This window comes from Ambystoma mexicanum, chromosome 2p (assembly GCF_040938575.1).
Source record: "Ambystoma mexicanum isolate Mex_15411 chromosome 2p, UKY_AmexF1_1, whole genome shotgun sequence".
Classification (NCBI taxonomy): domain Eukaryota; kingdom Metazoa; phylum Chordata; class Amphibia; order Caudata; family Ambystomatidae; genus Ambystoma; species Ambystoma mexicanum.
The window spans coordinates 1,179,044,388-1,179,065,706 of NC_090923.1; the positions used below are offsets into that span (position 1 = coordinate 1,179,044,388).

The 21,319-nt window shown below is 44.0% G+C and overlaps 1 protein-coding gene across 3 annotated transcripts in view; it reads left to right on the top strand.

Moving 5' to 3' along the window:
• Positions 1–21,319, top strand: part of LOC138567295 (extracellular matrix protein 2-like) — a 510,028-nt gene that overhangs the window by 70,004 nt on the left and 418,705 nt on the right. For 2 of the 3 annotated variants that reach the window (XM_069645351.1, XM_069645350.1), the window contains exon 4: positions 2,559–2,924. The exons of the other annotated variant lie outside the window; for it this stretch is intronic. In XM_069645351.1, coding sequence (XP_069501452.1) covers positions 2,559–2,924 — 366 coding nt within the window. The remainder of the gene's footprint in view (positions 1–2,558; positions 2,925–21,319) is intronic. 3 annotated transcript variants of the gene reach the window in all.

Below are 21,319 nucleotides of genomic sequence, written 5' to 3' on the forward strand. Positions count from 1 at the left end.
CACAGATAAATGATGTTACTCCATTCCTAAAGCAATCCAGATAACACAAGACCACCTAACTTCCAAATGCGAGAAACCTGGCTTGTTGCAGCACCAGGGTAGAGGGCACCATCATCAGTTGACCTGACACCTGCCCAACAATAAAACAAACCACCCATAAGAACACAAGGAATATAACACTAAACAAAGAAAAACCTACACAAAACTCTGAACGCTTGAGGGGCAACTCCAATCAATCTAGGCTACCATCCCATAGAGGCACAAGTCATCGGGTGTCATTAATGGACAACATGACACCTGGCAAGTAATCAAAGATGTAATCAGGTTGATAACAAAAAACAATCAGATAAGAAGGAACAAGCCTGATGGAAAACTCAAATGGCACCTACATTAAAACACCTTGGACTAGCATGCAGTGCAGGCACAGCAGAACAAACCCTTCACCCAATACTCCCATGACACCACACAAAACCTTCACTATTCAACTTCTCCATACCCTTGACCAGTGAGAAAGACCCTAACACATTAGAATAAACATGGCAACCACCAGACATAAATGAACCCACTAACAACCTCATGCTCAACCACTCTGTCTCATCCCAAACTCACCAATCACACCAACATGAACAGATGGGCACAATCCTCTCCCCTACCAAAACACTCACAACTCTATGTCTCTTGAATCAACATGCAAACTTCACTTAACGGCCAAAGCAGCTGACCGCTCAAACGTTCCCATCTGGGAACATAACACCCGTGTGTACAAGTCTGTATCCACCTAAAAACACAGACACCAGTTGCTCCTGGTTCTACACGCGCCAACAGTTAAGCACAACTCCCTGTCTTTTTTCTCTCCTCCCCAAACCACCCCTCTACTTTCCCTTTCAGATCCACATTAGCACCTGGAGACCATGTACAATTAGCGGTGTACAGTATAAACAGTAAAAATCCCAGTAACATTCCATAACATAACTTCTAGGTTGGGTGATGCCAGTGTGGCCTTATTGGTTGAATAGCATTTCTCTATTGAGGTACTGTGGCGACTGGCATAGAGCTTGGGTTCTGTTCTTGTTGGAATCGTATTTTATGTTTATGGTGTGGTGTTGAGCTTTGGTTCTGGTGATGAGGGTGTAGCAGTTAGAGCTAAGGGTTGCACAATCTTCTTGTTAGTGGGATTTCCGACAGAGCTTTGATTATTTGCTGATAGTGCATTTGTTGTCATGAGGTGTTGTGTACATTTCTCTGTGTACAGTTTTGTGTTCTTGATTGGAGTTTGTGTGTTGAATGGATGTTTGTGTTGTTGGTCTCTGTGTGGTTGAGCTTGTGTAATAGAATGTTGACGTTGGAAACCTGCAATGGATGTGGATGCCATGTTGATAAAGTCTTCTTCCAAAGCATCACTGGGGGCATTTTTGGAGGAGTGGCGTTGCGCCTTTGCTGGTTTGGCACTGGTGAGCGTGCTCTTTGCAGTAGAGCTACATAGGTGTGTCTGTGTGATCAGTCCAGTCAAGTTAAATAGTTGGGATGGCTCTAGAGTTCTAGAGGTGAGGTCAATACTAGGTCAAAGGGGTTGCCTCTGTTGTGAGCGTGTCCTGTCTTGAGCTCAGTGCTATTAAGGGTGTCTAGGATACTGAAGAGAGCCTATTTTGTTATCTCAGTTGCTTGGGTTCCTGACCGATGGAGGTCTCAAAGAAGAATGTTGATCATGTGGTTGACAGTGGCTGTCCCTTCATGAGCGGTACATATCTGGCAAATTCAAATCATCCTTGAGCAGCCTATGGGTGACCACTGCCCTCTAGAAATGCAAAACAAAACTAAACTAAACTGAACAAAAAAAATCCAGAGGATGAGTGATTAAAACATATTAGGATGAGTATATATCTATGTTATGTTATGTTGTGTCATGTCATGTGTCTTGTATACTGCAGACATTACCACCTTGTGGTTGTAAAGTGGCAAGCCTTGTCCTTGGAAAGGCAAATTGTGATCTCGCACAGGGTGGCAGCTAGACTGTGGTCTTTGGGAAAAGGGAAACATGGCCAAGGAGAGAGCGCAAGGGGAATAGTGGAAATTAAACAAATTAAAAATTATTAATTAAGACGATGTTAACAGCTCAGGTTGTACATGTGAAAAATGATTGATAAAAAATAATTTAGAGACATTTATCAAACGTTTTGTTAAGAATTGATTGTAAAAGGATATTGCCATTGGCAGTGTGCCTCCTGCCGACGGATAGGCCTAATCGCATTGGGTTTGAAGAGTACAGTGTCTTTGGTTCCTGGGCGACATTGAGTGGAAGTACCTTGAAATTAATTAACATGTTTTCATTGTCAATGGGGATCAGAGTGCATGACTGAGGATACCAAACTGATTAGAATACAGAATTGATGCATTGTTGGCCATAGAGCAAGATCACAGATTTGAACTGAAGTGGCCTGGCTGATATTGAAATTGGCAGATTTGACGCCTAGTCCGTTCAATCTCCATAGTCCGCATAAGGCTGGCTTGCTTTGTGTCAGCGGATGACACTTATGTCCCATTTCCTTTTGTCTCCTTAGCTCCAACCGAAGGCCCACAGAGAGACGAGAAGAAAGATTTGGGGGGGAAGAGGCCGGTCTCTGATAGACATTCCAAAGAGAAGCCGCAAAGAAAAAATACTCTTGACTTTGTTGGCAGTGAGAAAGACAGCCATCTTGGGTTGGAGGCAGAGAAAAACAAAAATGTATCTGAAGGGGCAGGTCAGGACTCTTCTAGTGGTCCGCTGTCCCATGGGAGCAATGCACCCATGCCAGCGATAGAGAAATACATGCCATCACTACCCAGCAACTGTCTTCTGGCTGAGTCCACCATCGCATGCGCCAACACCAAGATGAAGCGCCTTCCGGAGCTGAGGGACCCTGGGCTCAAGACACTATACTTGGCAGGTAGGTGGATACATATTGGTGGGGATGGCTGAATATGGGCTCTGTGACTCACAGTATTAGCATTAAAATGTAGATTATGATGCCAGATTAATCTCCCTTCCTAAACCTGAACTTCTACTTTATTTCCCGACCTACATGCTGTAACGTCGCCAAACTCTGTTTGCCTCTGAATTTACCCTTGATGCCAAAGTAGATTTACTCTCCTGTGTCTGTCCCAAGCATTCCAAATTCAGGGGGGTGACCTTGCATGCAATACTCATCATTGGGGCAGTTGTATGTAATCCTTGGCTGAAATATCTGCTTGACTTATTCCTGTGTGTTTCCTCTAGTTCTAGTCATAAACCCCCTTCCTGCCATACTGTGGGCACTTACTCTTGAGCCTCCCCTTCCAATCTTATATTATGATCCCCTACTTCTGAGTCAACCCGCCACACCCGCCTCATGAAGAGGTGTGTAGCTCCGGAATCTTTTTCTGCAGAGCAATGCAAACATTTTTCATGGGTTATGCTCTTTATACATTTCAATAGTCTTGTCGTCCACACTTACGCCTTTTCTCTGGTGTACACACACCTTGTTTCTTAAATCCTCCTATAACTTGTTTACAATAAGCAGCATTGCGGTCTGTCATCTGCTGTCTGTCTCTAGGCTTTATGCTTGAGAAATGGACACAATATTCCACTTTAGACTTCCAGAACTGGGCACAATGCTCCAGATGTAGGCTCCAAAATTGGATGCAGTATGCCCAGTGGGTTATCTGGAACAGGATATTTATAAAGTACATAAAAACAGTAGGTTCTGTGCCCTGGTATACCTGTAAAATTGGAAGAACGGTTCTCCCTGGGTTTCTGACACACTCAACCATTCCCTCAATTGCAGGGTCACAGTGGCTACAGGTTCAATATATGTATGGGCATGCAACAAGCACCACAGCTGGCGAACACTTGTGTCACTGCACCTCATTACAGAGCCTGTGGAGTCACTGGACAGTAGCTGATTGTGTCTGGTTTATTTATGGATTTGTCTGTTTGCTTGTTTGTTTGTTTGTTTATTATTTATAATGCGCAAACATACCCTGGGGTAACAGTGCGCAGCCAATACAAGAATATGCAAAGCTTATTTACACAACTTTGAATTTACATACAGATATTTGGGTATGCAGGGTATACATAGAGGAATCATAATACAACAAATTTACAATAGCAATTGGTCATAGTACCGCAAATTTACAATAGCAGAATATACAAGTTTGATGGGCAGTCATTTCAGTTAGCACTACATTTACTGAGCATTCGCTTTCAACCACAGGATAGTGTTGGTCCTAAAGTTTTGGTAGGGAAGGTCAGATCTTAATTTGTGGGGTAGGGAGTTCCATAATTTAGCTGCTTTCACCGGGAAAGTCCTGTAAGTATCTTCCTCACCTGGCCAGCCATGGGTCAACGACTCTTTTTGAGACTTCCCAGACTCCCTGCCTCACATAGCCCTTTGCTCAGCGTTAGTGGTTTGCATAGCCTCTCCAAGAGTTGGCTCATGCGTTTGCCAAATTAATTTCTGCAAGTATGGGGGTAGCAAATAGGGAAACTGCTTCAGTAACAGCATCTCTTTTACTTCTTCAAACATGGACCAGCCACTTGATCAGGAGGTCTGAAGCTTGGTAAGACATTTGCCTCAGTGTTTCCCCCTGGCACAGCCGGAGATGTCTCAATCTAAGGCGATAATTCTCCCGGTCTGGCCCCAACCATTCCAATATCACTCACTTTAATTTATCATAAGGGGATCTTCTGTCTGGGTTAAGGGCCTGAAACACTTGTTGTCCTTCCCCCATCAGGAGCAGGGTGATGCATCTGGGCCACTGATCATGGTGCAAGCCAGCCGTTTTGTCCACTCTCTCAAAATTGACAAAAAAAGGCAGAAGTGTCCTCCCCAGTTCCAGGTTTTTGTAGGATCTTTGGGAGTACTGCTGTTTGCTCCCACCTCTGCCGTCACTCCACGGAAGGTGGCCAACATTTCTTGGTGTTGACGGCTAATGTAAAGCTGTCCTTTAACTAGGATCCATAACAGATCTTCTATTTTTGACTGCTAGGGAACAATGAAGTGTGAGTTGTCGACCACCAGCAAAAGGGAAAATAGTAAGTATTTTTCCTCCCCAGAATTCACGGGGTCTCTTCACTGTCTGAAGGAGTAGTCTCCAAGGTACGTTTTTATACTGCTTCCACTGGCTTGTGCCTTCTCCCACTGGTTGGTTCTCGCCTCGGTCTCTCGTATTCAGTCTGATGGATTGTTATGGGACGTCTCATTTCCCCTTATGATGCTGTGGACTAACTTGGCTCTCACTGGGACTTCCTGGACTTGATCCTTAGTTCCCACCAGGGTCGGATGTAAGATTATGGATGTCAACCCAAGTCAAATTTTCAAAATCTATCGGTCTCAGAGGTCGGTTCTGGTAGGGATCCCCGAGTTTGCCGGGGCCGAAGGTGTACCAGTATTCTCCTTAGCACGGGTTGGCCTCTCTGTCAAGGTCTGTCGTATCTCACTTCTAACACCAACTGCCAAAAACGGCCTGAATAATTCACAGATAAAACTTGGAGACACCAGAAATAATCCAAGGGTTTCTATTTTTTCTTGTAGGCCCTAGATCCATCCCTCTCTCCCTCTTTACCCTTGGCATTCCTCTCAAGCCCATGCATCCTTTCATGTTGTTTCAAGCAATTTGTAACTCCTTCTGCCTAATGTCTAGATGTGGGTACTGGTGATTCCCTAAGTGTCGGCTTATTATACATCTTCCGGGAATTTCTTGCTGTCTCTATTCTAACAGAAGGTTAGTGTTCTATTCGGAAACAGGATCATGAATCGCAACTGCTCAGTAAGATTTCTCCTAGTTCCACACACGCCCACATTCACCTTGCCCTTCCACACTACCTAATATCTCCTTCCTCTCCTCTCTACCAACCTTCTGTATATCTAATGTTTCACTCTGCCTTCCTGCATCCACCCTTTGATGTTATCACTTCTCCCTTTTCTCCTGGCCTAGCTCTACCGCTCCTGCTCTTAAGCCATTACTACTATTCCTCTTCATACAACTACTGCTCCTCTGATCAATAAACCTAATACTTGCCTCCGCAACTACTACCACTCTCCTGCTACTACTGCGACTCTGCTCTCAGAACTACTGCTACTCTCCTCTCACTTCTTCACCCCTCCTCCCACTACTTCAACACACTCTTCTTTCGTGTCACACACACTCTGCACTAACTAATCTGCAGGCATCAATTTCCCAGTCATGCGCATTCACACAGCAGTACCCCTCTTCTCACAAAACCAATATCTCACCTTAAAAATCTGCTGCGCCTTCCTTCCTTTTGCTGGTCTCTTGGTCCTCCTCCCCCAATTGCACTGACCTCCCCCAGGTAACCCACACTTCCTGTTTCCTGTCTCTGGTTTAGATCTCACTCCTCCTATTCGGTTTGGTCAGCTTTCCGTTACAACTCCCCCTGAATCTGCACCTCCCAGGACACCCAGTATGTGCAGTTAAAGTTCTTGAAACAGGGGCTAAGACTTGTCCACTTTCCCCATGTGGATTTGCTGCATGTCGGACCAGGCTTGGATTCCCTGTTTATGTGCTTTCTGTGTAACTTGAAACATACTCAGTATTTTACATGTAAATCCCTGCTCATTATATGTCACACAATAGGCCTCATTACGAGTGTGGCGGTCGGGAAACAAGGGTGTCGGTAAACTTACCAGCACCATTGTGAACTGGAGTGTCCGACCCAGCCCTTTAAGATGAGGTAGCAATACTTTGAGATAGATAAGATGCAGAATATACTCAAACATCAATAATCAAACTAACTCAGGAAGTTGGCAAAGTGTAACTGTTTTAATATCAATTATCTAAAACAGGGAGTTACAACGAACATCAACAAATTTGCTCAATCATCACACTCAATGTATGTCCTAAAAAACAACTTTAATAATAAAAACTCGTCATCACTGACGTCAACCTACGTGGCAAACTACAAAAACCTACTTGGGAAGGTGATAGGCTTACAGTGAACATTTAGGTATACGTTCCATACTTATTAGGAAGGTGATTGGGTCTTTGACATCAGGTGGGGCAACTAAGCCCTCCCTTAGTGCAGGTCCATACGAACGTCATCAAATACACAACGTCCCATTGGTTATACAAACTATAGGGCTCTCTGTTTCGTGGCCCTCTACAATTGGATGGCACCCTTGTACCCCTCTGTAATATTCTATTGACGCAAGCAACATGCAGGCTAACATCCAGGTGCTAGTGGTCTGGTCATAACCATAGCTTCCCACCAATTAACCTGTTCATCTACCATCACCCTTGCAGTCTGCAAGTCAATTAAGCTTTGAACTTAGCCTTGAAAATATTCTCTGAACTCGAGAATATGAGGTAGTATAGGCAAACTCTGTCTTCTCGGTTTCGATACAGCTTGTCCCTGTGTCTATTTTTATCCAATCACGCGAATGCAGACCATGTTTTTGAGTCTTTCTGCAATTAAAATACTATTAAATGATGAACCTCTGACGTGTTCAATGTTTTCACTCCTCACATAAGACAGGAGTTCTGTTCTTTCACACGTTTTGTAACCACTGCTTCGAACATTCAGGCCCAAGGTGGCCTTGACTTTTTGGTGTTGAGCTAGCCATGCCCTTCGTTGGTTCACCTTCATGGAGAGGTTTTCCGATTTCTAAACCTTTATTTTTACTGGATCTAGCTCTGCTAAAGTGCATAGTGGAATCATCGATAGTTCATAAGTTCCCTATGCATATACGTAGGCGCATCGCCGCAATCTATTTACTTCATATCCAGCCTTTAAGAATAGTTTGTCTACTTGCGTTACTGCTTCTGTACAATTGTAAAATGACTTGAAATCTTCTTCATTATTTCTGTTATGAGCATCTTTATCTCGAGCCCGAAATGTTGCTCATCTTTGGCACCTCCTCCTTAGAGTGCATTACATTCTCTCGTCTCGGCATCTCTTCTGGGTGTGTCAGCTCTACTCTTTATGACATCACCAATCTTCTCTTTTGCTCAGTTTTCACGCTTCTTCCGGGATTTCATTCAAATGGTCATCATATTGTCGTGTATGCATGTATGGCTTTCTCAATGGGAATCTTACTTCCAGGATTCTCTTCAGTACTGGTACTCTCACTGTATTGCACGTGTCTAACACTCTGGCTTCCAACATATAGGCAACATGGGGCAGGAGCGTTGGTTGGGGGTACTTGGCTTCACCTCTACACTCACACTTCTGGGCGATTCATCGACCACTCTATCATCAGTCTTCATGTCTAAACATCCTCGTCTGAAGAAATGCTTCTTGGGGACCAATATCTTTATGACTCCTTTCAGGCATCCGGCTGATTTCACATGCTCATCAGTACTCCAGGACATAAGCATCCATTGTCCACTTGGACTGCAGTAAATCCATTTCCCCACGTACTTCTTATGGTTTTTTGGACACAGGAACTTCATTCCTTCAGGTGCGTGAACGCTGGCCTTCACGTAGTCTCTGATTTCTTCATCTGCCAGCTCCTTAGTTTTCCATCCTGATTCAACATCAATCATAATCTTCATTCCTACAGCTTTCATAGCAGTCTTCTTGCATTGTGAGATTATTATCCTGATCACGCAAAATTCAAGCAATATCATTACTATCAGGGCTCGAAGGAACTTGAACATATCTGCCATCCATTGTGGAACCCATGAGAATATTGACCCAAGCCAACAGTCATCAGCAATGTCTTCCGCTTTGTCTATCATCTGGATGTGTAACTTTGTTAGCATCGATATGGCCTCTGTCAAGGTGCCATTCGCGTCATCATGAGAAGGTGTAAATGTGCAACATGATTCTACAATTTTGGTACAAACACCTCCATCCATAGCTGTGATCATGTCCAGGACATATCTATTCTGAAGAATCATCAGCCGTATGGCTCTCAGCTCTTCCTTGGTATAATTGAATCCCTTTATGGTAGTGTTGATCGTCTGCAACATTTCCCATCTGGTTATTTGTAACCACTTAGTATTTGCATCTGTCTGGATCCTGGACATGAAGCTTATCGTAAATATCGATGAAGTCTTACTAAACAATCTATGTTCATATGGAGGAAATGCATTTTTGGTACAGCACTGGGAAACCCTGATGTGAGCAGCCCTACAGGAGCGAAAAGGCATGGACGGCATCTTCTTCTTCTGTTTCTTCCTTTCTCCTTCTCCTCCCCTTTAAAACAAAAAGGTTGGTGTCTCGTTAGATGCCTGGATGCAATCAATGTGAATGAGCCTAACAGAGGAGTATCTATGAAAACGTGACTGCTAGAATATCTGGACTAAAGATTCCAAAGGAAGTTGGGATGACTATGAAGAGGGCAACAGTGTTTATTGATTAATTTAATCACTCCCTACAAATTACAAATTCGGCTGCTCATAAATGGTCCAGAAAATTGCTCACGCCTGTATTGGATATATTGCAAAAAAACAGTAATGGGGTACATGAAAGTATAAGTACTACACTGAAGAAATGTGTCTGTCCTGAAGAAGGCTGAGAGAATGATGGTCAAACTGGCACTAATGATAGTGTCTAATAAAACCTAAAGGCCAAAACATGTCAACAATTCTAAAAGACTAGAGAACAACAAGAGTCTTATGCTAACACCTACAACTCTGTCGTAGAAGTACTGATTTATTAAAATTGAGCCTGTGATTAACTATGTTTTTGTTTTTAAGAATGCGTATAGTAATACTATGTATAGGTTTTATCTAAATATGTACTTTTACATTTAATAAAATTCGTTTTCAGCCAAACATCAGAGTGGTTCTTAGATATGTGGTATAATGGTCTAATGTATTGTCTGATCAAGATATGTATGCTAATATTCTAACAGTGTATAAACATCACCAATCCTGGTCCTAACCGTCGTAGAGAGGGGTAATCTTTTTTCTCACTTTTATATAGATAGTACATTACCTGCTCTCCCGTTTTGAGAAATTGATCCCCCTTAAGAAAAAATATTTTGAGCTTACCTTAACATTAGGAGCCTTCTTGGAGGGCATATATGCACAGATTTTCCACAAAGCCATCAGCCATGAGAAAAACTGTCCATCTTGCCATGTTTGCCAGCCGCAGTACACAAAGTAATGGGAAAAGTGAATGCTGCCCTTTCCTGTGAAACACACTCAGAGCACCTGATTGGCCAAAATCCATAGCCCAATTCCCATTGGCCACCATGGTGAGAAGCGCAAAATACGCCACGTGCCTTTCCCCAAAGACCGCGAGGGCCGCTCCCCAGTGAAGCAGGAGGACTGCGACGTAGACCCTGAGCACCTGATTGGCCAAAGGCCATAGTCAGATTTCCATTGGCCAGCCTGCTAAAAAGCACAGAATGTGGCACATGCCTTTTTCCAAGTACCGCGCGGGCCTCACCCAGTACAGCAGGAGGAGTCCTTCTTCTTATTGGCACGCTTTCCTGTGATGCACACCCTGAGCACCACCTCATAGGACAATCGCTGCAGTCCAATTTCCATAGGCCAGCACGGTGAGAAGCGCTGAATGTGGCATGTGCGGGTCCCCAAGTACGTCGAGGGCCGGGCCTGAGTGAAGCAGGAGTCCCTCTTCCTATTGGTGCACACCCTAAGCATGTGATTGGGCAATTCCCACAGTTCCATTTTCGTGGCCGCCACTTGCAAACTCCCCAGATGTGTCTTTCGTGCTGCGTACAGGCGTGGGAGAATAACTTGCAACCAGGGTAGGGAGAGTTTGTGCTAAGGAGCGACTCTTAAAAGTGCTGGTTGTTTTTATTTTGTTTAGATGCTACTACAGAAACACCTTTTTTCGGTTTTTATTAGCTTTTGTGTGTTCTTCTGCTCACATTAGTACAGTAAACAGGGACGTCATTTCACCAAAATGCCAGGGGTAGCGGAAGTGACATCACCCGACCCTTGACCCCCTGATGACATCACAGGAAGTGATATCATTAGACCCCGCCCCAAAGTGATATAGCGGGTAGCGATGGAACACGACATTTCACCCGTTCACAAAACAGGAAGTGGCATCACATAGCATTGTACACTATGAAAAATATAGTTATGATATCACTATATGATGTACATTCATACAAAAATGGATCGTCATATGTATCATTAAGTTCAGTGTTTATTGGCCCGTATTACCAAATGACTGTGTATGCAAGCAGACGTCCATGACCAAATGATAAGCGTAAGTGCTATATAATAACACATCATTAAGCGCTTTATATAGAAAAAATATACACCCAATATCACCCAACCTGTGTTGGTACTCATTTATCGACCTCAGAAGGATGAACGGCTTAGGCTTAGTGAGGCGTTTAAGAACAGACTAAATCAGTGACTCACCCCCTGAAGTGTGCCTGAAATAAACATTTAATGAGGCCAGCAATTACTGTATAGAATTCCAGAAAGACACATTATTTGGTATTCCTATTCTTTCTTATTTAGGGTCAGTGCTGAAAGTGTTAGAAGAAAAATAAGAACAGGAGTGCCTCAAGTCTTTTTTTTTAAGGGGCCTGAACAAGAAAGCCAGCCACCCCAGAAGTAAAGAGCCACAGCCCAGGAGCTTGTATAACTAAAAAAAAAAAAAAAAAAAAAAATTCTTTTTTTTTTAGTAGAGGTCGCAAGGGACACCACAGAGGTCGCAAGGGACACCACAGAGGTCGCAGTTGCGACCCCTGGCGACCCCCAAATGACGTCCCTGACAGTAAACTCTTCACCGCATCCTGTAGACGAGCAAAGAAAACTGCATTGCCAATGGGTGACAACAAAATGCCATTTTCTTGGAAAAACTCTGCATTTCCATAACTAATGAGGTCATTGTTGCAGAAGAACATTCTACGAGTGGACAAAAAAGTGTACATGCTTCTGTTGATGAGACACCTTCCTGCGTCTGGCTCGGAACAAAATCCATGAGCAGTAGGCCATACTCTTCGTGGTATTATGGATGAGAAAAACACCTTGGCAGTGGGAAAAGCGTCCTTACGACATTCAGCAATCTCCCCAGTCTATGGAAACAAATCTAAGCAAGGCAGGTAACCCATATGCATGCCACCGTAATGGATGACGATAACATCTACTACTGAAAAGGTGGCGAGGTATTTGCAAAGTGCATGCATATCGGCGAAATTGCACTCATACACAGCGTTCCACGATGCGTCCACTCCTTCCAAACCAAAATTGCTATCAAAGTGTCTTAGCAGGGCATAGTTGTGCAGATCTATGACAAAGGGATCACTTAGAGTCAACACAATGCGTTTCGCCATGTCAGCTACCTTCAGTACACAGAGTATAATGTACAACAGTTTCACCTCCACTTCCTGTTAACTACACCCACACTACCTGATTGGCTAATCCCGACACTGCCATGGCAATTGGGCAAGGTGCTGTAAAGGGCAGATTTTGGCACGTGCGCCTCCCAAAGTAGTGCGAGGGCCGCACCCCTGTAAAGCTGTAGCAGTCCTTCTTCCCTTTGCACTATCTTCTCTGCAGCTCTACTTCATTGGGTTACGCGTAAATAGGCACACACGCATCCACAAATTGCATCGAAGCCGCCATCATCAAACACTGCCACTACTGTACAACACTTGAAATGTACCATTACACATTTACTGTACAAATGTCATGCCATTCCAAAGCACGTCCACTACAAAGTTCAATGAAAGTATGCACGATTTCTCCATTCGCATACATCCACATAGCCACCCAGGATGTGGCAGCACGTGTGATCCTGAAAGTACTGTGTAATGCAGTACCTTTTCGTGATAGTGAAGGGGGGTATACAATATCAAACAGGGTAGGAGATTCAGTCTTCCATCGTAGATGAATACATTTTTTGGGGTTTTTTTTAATGACGTACATGCAAGCAACTTTTTTTGTATTTTCTCTTTATATGCGTTTCTGTTTGCCTCTTGTCACATTTTTACCACATTCTTGTCAATTCTTCTTGCACAGTGTAAAAGAAAACGGTATTGCCAATGGCACTCAAATAAATGCCATTTCTACAGAACCACTGCATATTTTGCGACCTCATGATCTCATAGTGGGTGGAGAAGATGCCAGCAGTCTGCAAATATTCACGCATAATTCTGTTTATAGCACACCTTCCAACCTCTGGCTGGGGACAAATTACACTGTCATGGACCCATACTCCTCTTGGTGTTATGCATGAGAAAATTACATTGGCAGTAGGAAAAATACGCTTCACTGCGGACAGCAACCTCTTCAGGTGACGGATTAATGTACCCAAATGTAGACTTCCATAGTGCACCACGACAAAGTCAACGTTCGTGACGGACGCAACATGTCTGCAAAGGTGAACCATCCCCCCGAAACTGCAGTCACCCCGACAGACCCAGAAAGCGTCCACTCCTTCCAACCTGAAATTACCAGCAACGCCTCTTTGCACACAACACCTGTGCAGATGGCGCACAAAGGTATCACCGACGATAAGCACTACGCGTCTCTCCATCCCGACCACCCTCATGACACAGTATTGGGACAAAATGGTACCGCCCCTTCCTGTGAACCACGCCTTAAACTCCTAATTGCCTATTTCCCACAATTCCATTTCCCTTCCCACCCTGATCATAATGGCAGTATGTGCACGTGCGCTTAACCATCTACAGTGAGGGCCATGGCCCAGTACTGCTCAGACAATACTTCTTCCCTTTGCAAGGTCACTTTTTGCAGCACTCCCCCATTGGGTCCTGTCAAATTTTCAAACATGCATGCAGCATTTATATACAAAACCTCTGCATTGCATACTTTCATTACTAAACACCACACCCTGTTTACTGTTAAACACTCTCAGTACACGCTCCGTTTCATTGCAAAGCCCCTCCACCAGAAACTTCTGCTAAATAATGCAAGATTGCAGCATCCACAAAGATCTTAAGATGCACCCAGCACACCTCTGGCCATGCACACAACATTGCAGCCTTTTCCACACCCACCACAACACTATAGATCCAAGCAAGCTACCATGTGGGCACCTAAAATTATGCACAAACGTAACATACATAGCAGCACTTCTACCCAACTCCCCCACACCATAAAACAACGCAAATTTTGTGAAAATCTGTCCAGTCGTTCGGCCTGTAGACATGCGCAAAGTTTTTCCCCATTTAGTCTATGGAAAAAAAAACATTTGGGACCCCCCGTATAACTTTGCCCTAAAAGGCTGCAGCGCCGTTAACCACTTAGCACCTTACTACGAGGTCCCTTTGCGAGACCCGACCGGAACGGCTGGTCCAGAGGTACGGTAACGCAATTTGCGGTACCGTACTTACCGCCTTCCCCAGTCCCATTGAGCCCTATGGGGCAAAAATGGGAATGGGGAAGGGCCAATGTTCAATGGGGAATTACCGCCCCGCCAACCTTGGCATGGGGTGGTAATTCCCCATTGAACATTGGCCGACTCCTTACGATACCGGCACCAACCATGGTGCTAATAACGCCATGGTTTAGCACCAGTATCGTAATGAGTGCCATAGTCTCATGTTGCATAGAGTTATTGTACACACTGCTATCTGTCTCTTTAAGTAGAAAGTGTAGCTTTTGATATTTTATGAAAACAGCATTTTCAGCCACAGATGTCTTTTGCCATGCATTGGGCACATCTAGTAATTTTAAGTTTTCAGGCGCATTTTCCTTCACTTCAAGCACCTGTTCATTTTGGTAAAGTTGAAAGAGGCCCATTTCTGTTCCTGTCCTAGGCCTTAGGTCAGAAAAATAAGTGTTTCGGGACTGTCCAGATTTTGCCAACGGGTAGTACCAGTCAGCTTCAATCTTAAATACAGGCCTGGCTTAGTCTTTTTATTTCCGACATTCCGGGGGTATATTGTACCCCACAACAATACACACTCTGCTGTTGATTAATAGATGCTAGAGCCATTCCAAGTAACAACACATGTATTGCTCAAATATTTTGTCAAGAAGCTCTGTTTGGCAATCTGTTTGCAGATAAACACATCTAGAACTTATCTAAGGGGTTCTCCAAAGTGCACCAACATGTGTCTGTAAACAGAGATCTACCGCTGTTTACAATTTTATAATTAGACTGCACAACCAGTCAGGTGTGATGAATCCAAAGATGTCATCATTTCTTTCCCAGGGATAACCCCGCTCCACCCACCCCCCCACATCGGGCCAAGGGACGGCAGCCGAGACCTGATCCTGACCCTGGGGCAGCTTTGTGAGGGGGGGCCACGGGGCAGAGGTGACTCTTCGGGAGACCCAATGGCATCAGTGGAGGAAGTCACATATCCTCCCCTTTTCTTGAAGGGTGCTTCCTGAGTCCCCCATGCCTTAATGGAATATTGCTCTCCTCACTCCCCACCTCTATGTAATGTTGGTGTGGCTAAACTTCTAATCGCCACGAGGGAGATTGTGCGACCTACTGAGACGAGGAAAAGTCAGGGAGTGGTGAAGATTGCTCCCCATGCAATTCAATATCCATTTCCTCTGAGTAATCTAGAGCTTTACTTATCCTTCAACATAACTGAAAATGTGCCTTCAAGTTTGGCATACAAGTCATCAAACCTATCATGTAAATCTACTGAAAACATCTTCCCAGACTCTGTTTATAAGTTGTCACAAACCGACTTTCCTTCTGATAAGGATAACATTACTGCCACAAGGAAGCTGAATCAAATTATGAAGATCAATGTGGTGCCAGAAGTAAAGCCGCACTCTAGTTGTGAGTGCATATTGGCTGGAAGGATATCTGAAGAGGAGAGCCAGCTGACTGAGGAGAGCTGGCTGGAGAGGTTGAATCCTCTCAATGCTGACTGAGAGATTGTCAGTGGGCGAATGTGAGGTCCGTGTAGTTGACCGGCTCATGGGAGAAACCGAAGCAGGCAGACTGCAGAGCTCAGTATGCAGCAGGAATGCCAGAGAAGGAAGGACAGCGCCCTGGCATACTGCTTTACTGAAGAGCAGCCTTTGCGCTGTGAAAGCCCAGGAGAGCCACGTGAAAGGACAGGAACCACAAAGCAGAGGTGGTGAGCCTTGGGGAAGGAAGCAGGACGCTGACGAGCCGCTGCAGGCTCCCTGCGGGTGGAGCCATTCCCCCTATAGTCAACCAGTGAGTCCACCTGAGAGAGAAGGGGACACTGGGGCATTTCGGCAATGGGACCAAATGCAAACAGGAGTGAAGTGTGATTATGTTTGATGAAAGAAGTGTTTTGCATATTAAAGAATCCCCGCAGGAGAGTACACCGGGTGAAACAAATCAGATAATATGTAAAAAGCACTATATGAGAACATCCTGACAAGGACAAATCAGAAAGTGATTAAAAGAGTTAGATTGAGTAAGTAATAACACGAAACCTGGCAGGCGAGTACACCAGGAAGTTTATCAAGAAACAGGCTGACAACCAAGCCACTTTGTATATTTGTTTTACTTTGAAATTCAAGGAACCAGTATACAGCTGAGTGAAGAGAAATCCAGGGGAAGGGAAACACCCTCTGGAACTTGTGAACTTTATCGTCTTGGAACTTTTGAGTTGGAGTTTAAATATTTTCCCTTTTGAAGATAAATCAGTTGTGAACTTTATGCTCTTGGAACGTTTGAGGAAGTAACAGCATTTTTCTTTTGAACATTTGTGCACCTTCCAATCCCAAAGGACATTGCCCTTTTTCCCCTTATAATTGATTTTTAGCATGTGATGGTCAGAATAGTACTTTGGACACAGGACAGTTTATTTAGGACAGCTTTATGAAGGACTGACCCCTTAGTATAATTCTAGGTTGGGAAAATACCTCTTAGAGCAGGTACAAAGAGGCATCTTCCACACCCATTTGGGTTAATAAAGGTTTATGGCCAAAACCATGTATCACCTGTGTCCAAGTTTCATTCCTGACCCTTCACACAAGCAAAATTGCAAAAAATGATTAGGCACTAGAGTGAGTAAAGTGTAAAACGCAAGGGAAAGCATTTACCACCATAAACACTGTAGACACTTGATGGCCTTGAGAAAAGGCTGTTATGTAACAATGTGCCAGAGAGTTGTAGGTATTTTTAGTACTCATAGAGGATGGCAAGGAGATTGATGAGGATTCCGAGCATAAACCATGAATGGACGAAGGAACATTTCCACAGACTGCCCAACATGGTTTGACTCGATAGACTTCACAATATGGCCAGCAACTGAATCATCATGGGACAAAGTGAATGTATACTCTTGCCACGTTTTGGTGGACATACACCATTCACAGCAGTTTGCTAATTCGCCCTATGGCAAAGGAAAGTGTGTTTTACATGATTGGATGCTCATGCTTTATCTTTATGTATGACTCCAAGGCGACCCAATAGGTAGTGAAATAGTCCCACTCTTCTAGGAGTCTCCTCACTGATTAATTAATGGACTCCCACAAAGAGGCTGATGCATTGCCTGACCAAGAGTCACTACGCATCTAATTAAATGACTTGTTGAAGAGCAGGCCCTGTCTGCCCAGTAGATCGTTTCCCTATAAAATGTGCCCGCTGAATAATGAAATCTTTTCAATGCATGGAAATGCCCCTATTTTTCAAGTAGTATCTAGAAAAGAAACGGACATGTTTACAATGATGCAAGATAAGATATAGACATACAAGTATAGGAATGTCTTAAAAAATTGATGCTACATTTGACAAAACAATTACCTTCCCCTAACATAGTAGATGTTTTATTTTGTTCCCCTGTTATGAACTCTTTGAGGGCAACTTTAAATGATATTGAAGTAACTTGTAATTGTAATTGGTTATTTATAAAGAGCCTATACACAGGCAATGTTTCAAAGCACTCAAGGAGGGTGGGAATACGGGGAAAAAACAACAGTCTCTCAGAGCCCTTGAAAATCTTAGACGATAACGGTCTGCACAGGCAGAGTCAGGGGAAAATGATACCTTTAACAGTTGGGATATATAGTCCTGATGGTGGTTCTGCGATTTATTTCAAGTGCACATTAAGGGGTGAAGACAAGGGAGAACATACAGATGATCTGCAGGCAGGCAGAGATGCATTCAGATTGTGCAAGTGCAAGACTGTCAAGGGACAGGGTGGGGTTCCAAGTGCACCCAGTCGGTAGAGACTGGGATACGTGTGGAGAGAGATGCTCTCTTGAATTTATTTAGAAGTGCAGTGAAGCGGATGGGGAGCAGGGCCCTGAGGCAAGTGCAAAGAACACTGGCGGGGGTGCTAGGGACCTGTAAGACTCTGAGGTACACCAGGCGGCCAGTCAGCAAAGATGTATCGAAGAGGAGGGAGAGATGGAAAGATCTAGGCTAGCAGGGTAGGGAGAGAGAGAAGGAGGAGGCAGAGCCTCATAGAGAAAGCACTTTATCTTATTCTAAATGTTTAACAGCAGAGTAACATTTAGAGGCAACACAAAGAAGATGTATCCATCTTCCAATGCAGTGGAAGAATAAAGTTGATTATAGGGAAAAGAGGCACAGTCTTACCATTTTGAAAGTAAAATATTCAGACCTTTAGAGAAGCATGGATGCTTGGTAATGACCCTGTCTAAGAACCCGGAAACACATTCTCTTAGTAGCGGTGAAGTGTGTCTCAGAGAATACAGACAAAGGTACAGTTTGTCACCCGCAGCAATCACTTGTTGTTTCTCCCACAGTGGCTACAAGAGCAGTAAATAATCATAAATCAAAATCACAAAACGAAAAATAAACAATAGTTTTATCATTTGAGTTTTTGTTTTAAACATGTCATTATATTCAAATGAATCAAAGTTGTGTAGTCCTGTATGATCTGCACAGGATTCTTTGCTCACTACTGGTTCATTTCTGCAGAGTCTGCCATTTCAGCAACTACGCTTGTGATACGCTCCTTCGGATTTTGATTATTTTCCATTCGGCATGAAAAATGCTGCCATTTTATATCCCGGCAGAAAATATGCAATCACCACAGAACGTATGTGGTGGCGATCAGTGATGGCAGCCATTATGTAGAAGTATGGTGAGTGCCATTAAAGGGGATCTTGTAGAATCAGCCTGCTTTTTTAAGATGTAAAAAAACAGGCGGTTATCCACAGGGATACAAGCCTCTCCATATCCACCAAAAAAAGGTGGGTGTCAGGGTTCAAAATTGAGGGGAGCTGGGAGCTATTTACCTCCTGCTTGTTGCTTAGAAGAGACTGGTTAGCTTGACATCAGCAGCTATGTAAGAGGATTCAATTCAACACTACAGCTAAGTCAACGCCTAGTCTAGAATACTGAATGAAAACCCTTATTGATATATCTTTATGCCCAGTTCATGAGTTCTGGATGACTACCCCTGTATAACACCCCTCTCTTAGAATCCCCCTGACCCCACTGAGTCAAGAAGTAGGTTTGTTTAGCAAATTTAAAAGATTTATTTGAGAAATTAACAATTTATAGATATATCACACTTTGATAATACATTAATAATTGATAGCACACTTAGGCATATGAGCAGTAATCAGCTATAAGCAATCCTACAATAGCACAGTTCTGGTGACTTATGACTAGGAACAGGGGAATAAAGTATCAGAGAATGCTTTATGGTTTCAATGAATTGCACAGATGAAAAAGAATGCAGCACAGAAATCGACTTGATAGGACTTCACTAAAAGACAATGGCCCTCATTACGACCCTGGCGGAGAGGGGTTTACGCCAGCGTAATGCATGGCGTACCTCTCCGCCAGACTACGACATTCCGTAGCGCCATGGAGATTTTTACGCCTGCTTTTTGCAGGCGGAAAAATCCATGGCGCTACGGGACTTGTTGTTAATTACGCCACCGTAAATTACGGTGGCGTAATTAACGCCTTCCCCACTCCCATTATACCCTATGGGGCAAAAATGGGAATGGGGAAGGGTAAATGGGGATTGGGGACTTACCGCCCCGCCAACCTCGGAATGGGGCGGTAAGTCCGCCAACCCCCATGGCGGTGTTGGCAGCTCTGCGCCATGGTCCATGGTGCAAATTGCACCATGGACCTCCGCCAGGGTCGTAATGAGGGCCAATGTAATCACTTTTCTTTGAAAATTCACTCCCCCCTTTATGGAATATAAGGAGATGGAAAGGAGAGCACACAGTTCTCAGGAATGCAATCAATACAATACGAAATTCAGTTCCCCTCCAGCAAGCTTAGAGGAAAACTGGTCGGAGTTTTAAACACAGGCCCAAAATGCTTTGAATGTGGTTTGCAAGGAAGTGAAAAATATGCTAAAATGCTTTTAATTCCGTCTAGAGGTTCAGGGTGAGTGATAGATACTTTGAATGAGTTCAGGATCACTTTAGCAATGCTCTATGAATGGTTGTCAGGTTGCAAACGAATTTTTGCAACGGAAGGCAAGCAGCTGCAGATTTTTACACGTGAGCTAACCTTTCAATTCGCGGCAAAATGTGAAATCGCGGCAGATTTTTCCGAGTGCGCCAGGCGCGATTACAGAGGAACTACAAGGGGTCCTAGGACAGCCTAGGATCTCAGCTTCCAGATGAAAGTTAAATTTCGTTCCTAACCCAATCGGTTCCGGAGTTATGAACGATTTAGTAAAGGTAGATTTTCGGATTTAAAACAACTCAAAATGACAAGTGACAGCGTGCAACTTTGGAATTACATATGAAAGCTCGCAGCTTAAGAATGACAGGTGACAGGATCTCTAGGAGACAGTTCTACTCAAGTTAAAATAGCTTGCATTAGATTATTTTAACTAAGAGATTGGGTTCTGCACAGTTTTGACGGATACTCACTCCTAATTTTTAGAAGGACTGGGCCTCGTCACGATCTGGTCAGCGGGTTTTCTTCACTCGCCACGGACGGTCTCTGCACACAGCGTCTGGGTCAGCTCTACTCTGCTGGTCTGGTCTGGGTCTCTGGTTCTGATCAGGTCTGTGGGCCTGGATACAGCGGTCTCCGTTTCAGCTGGTCTCTCTCTGGATACAACACTGCTTTCTGGCAAATGGCAAGAGTTCTTGCAAAGAATTCAAACAGCTCTCTTGGCTGTGAATAGTTGCAATGATTTGAGGCCTGCTAAAGAGGTATTTAGCTTGTAGTTGACCTCTCTGCTACAAATTCTGAAGTAAAGTATTAGTCTCTGAAGGTGGATAGATTGAAGTCTCTGTGTTGGCTCTCTGGAGGTTGATGGAGGTAAAGTATGGATTTTCCCGGCAGAGCGTCCCGCAGCAGATGGAATAGAATGTGTCTATCTGTCCTGACTGTCTGCTTTTATGTGTTTTGAAAGTGGGTGGAGAGGCTAGCTTTCTAGGCCCTACCCCTCTCCACTTGTCATTGGCCACTTCCTCCTCTTCCCCTTGATTGGGGGAATGAAATGGAGTGTCATCATGATGAGGTCTGTTTATGATACAGAGAACC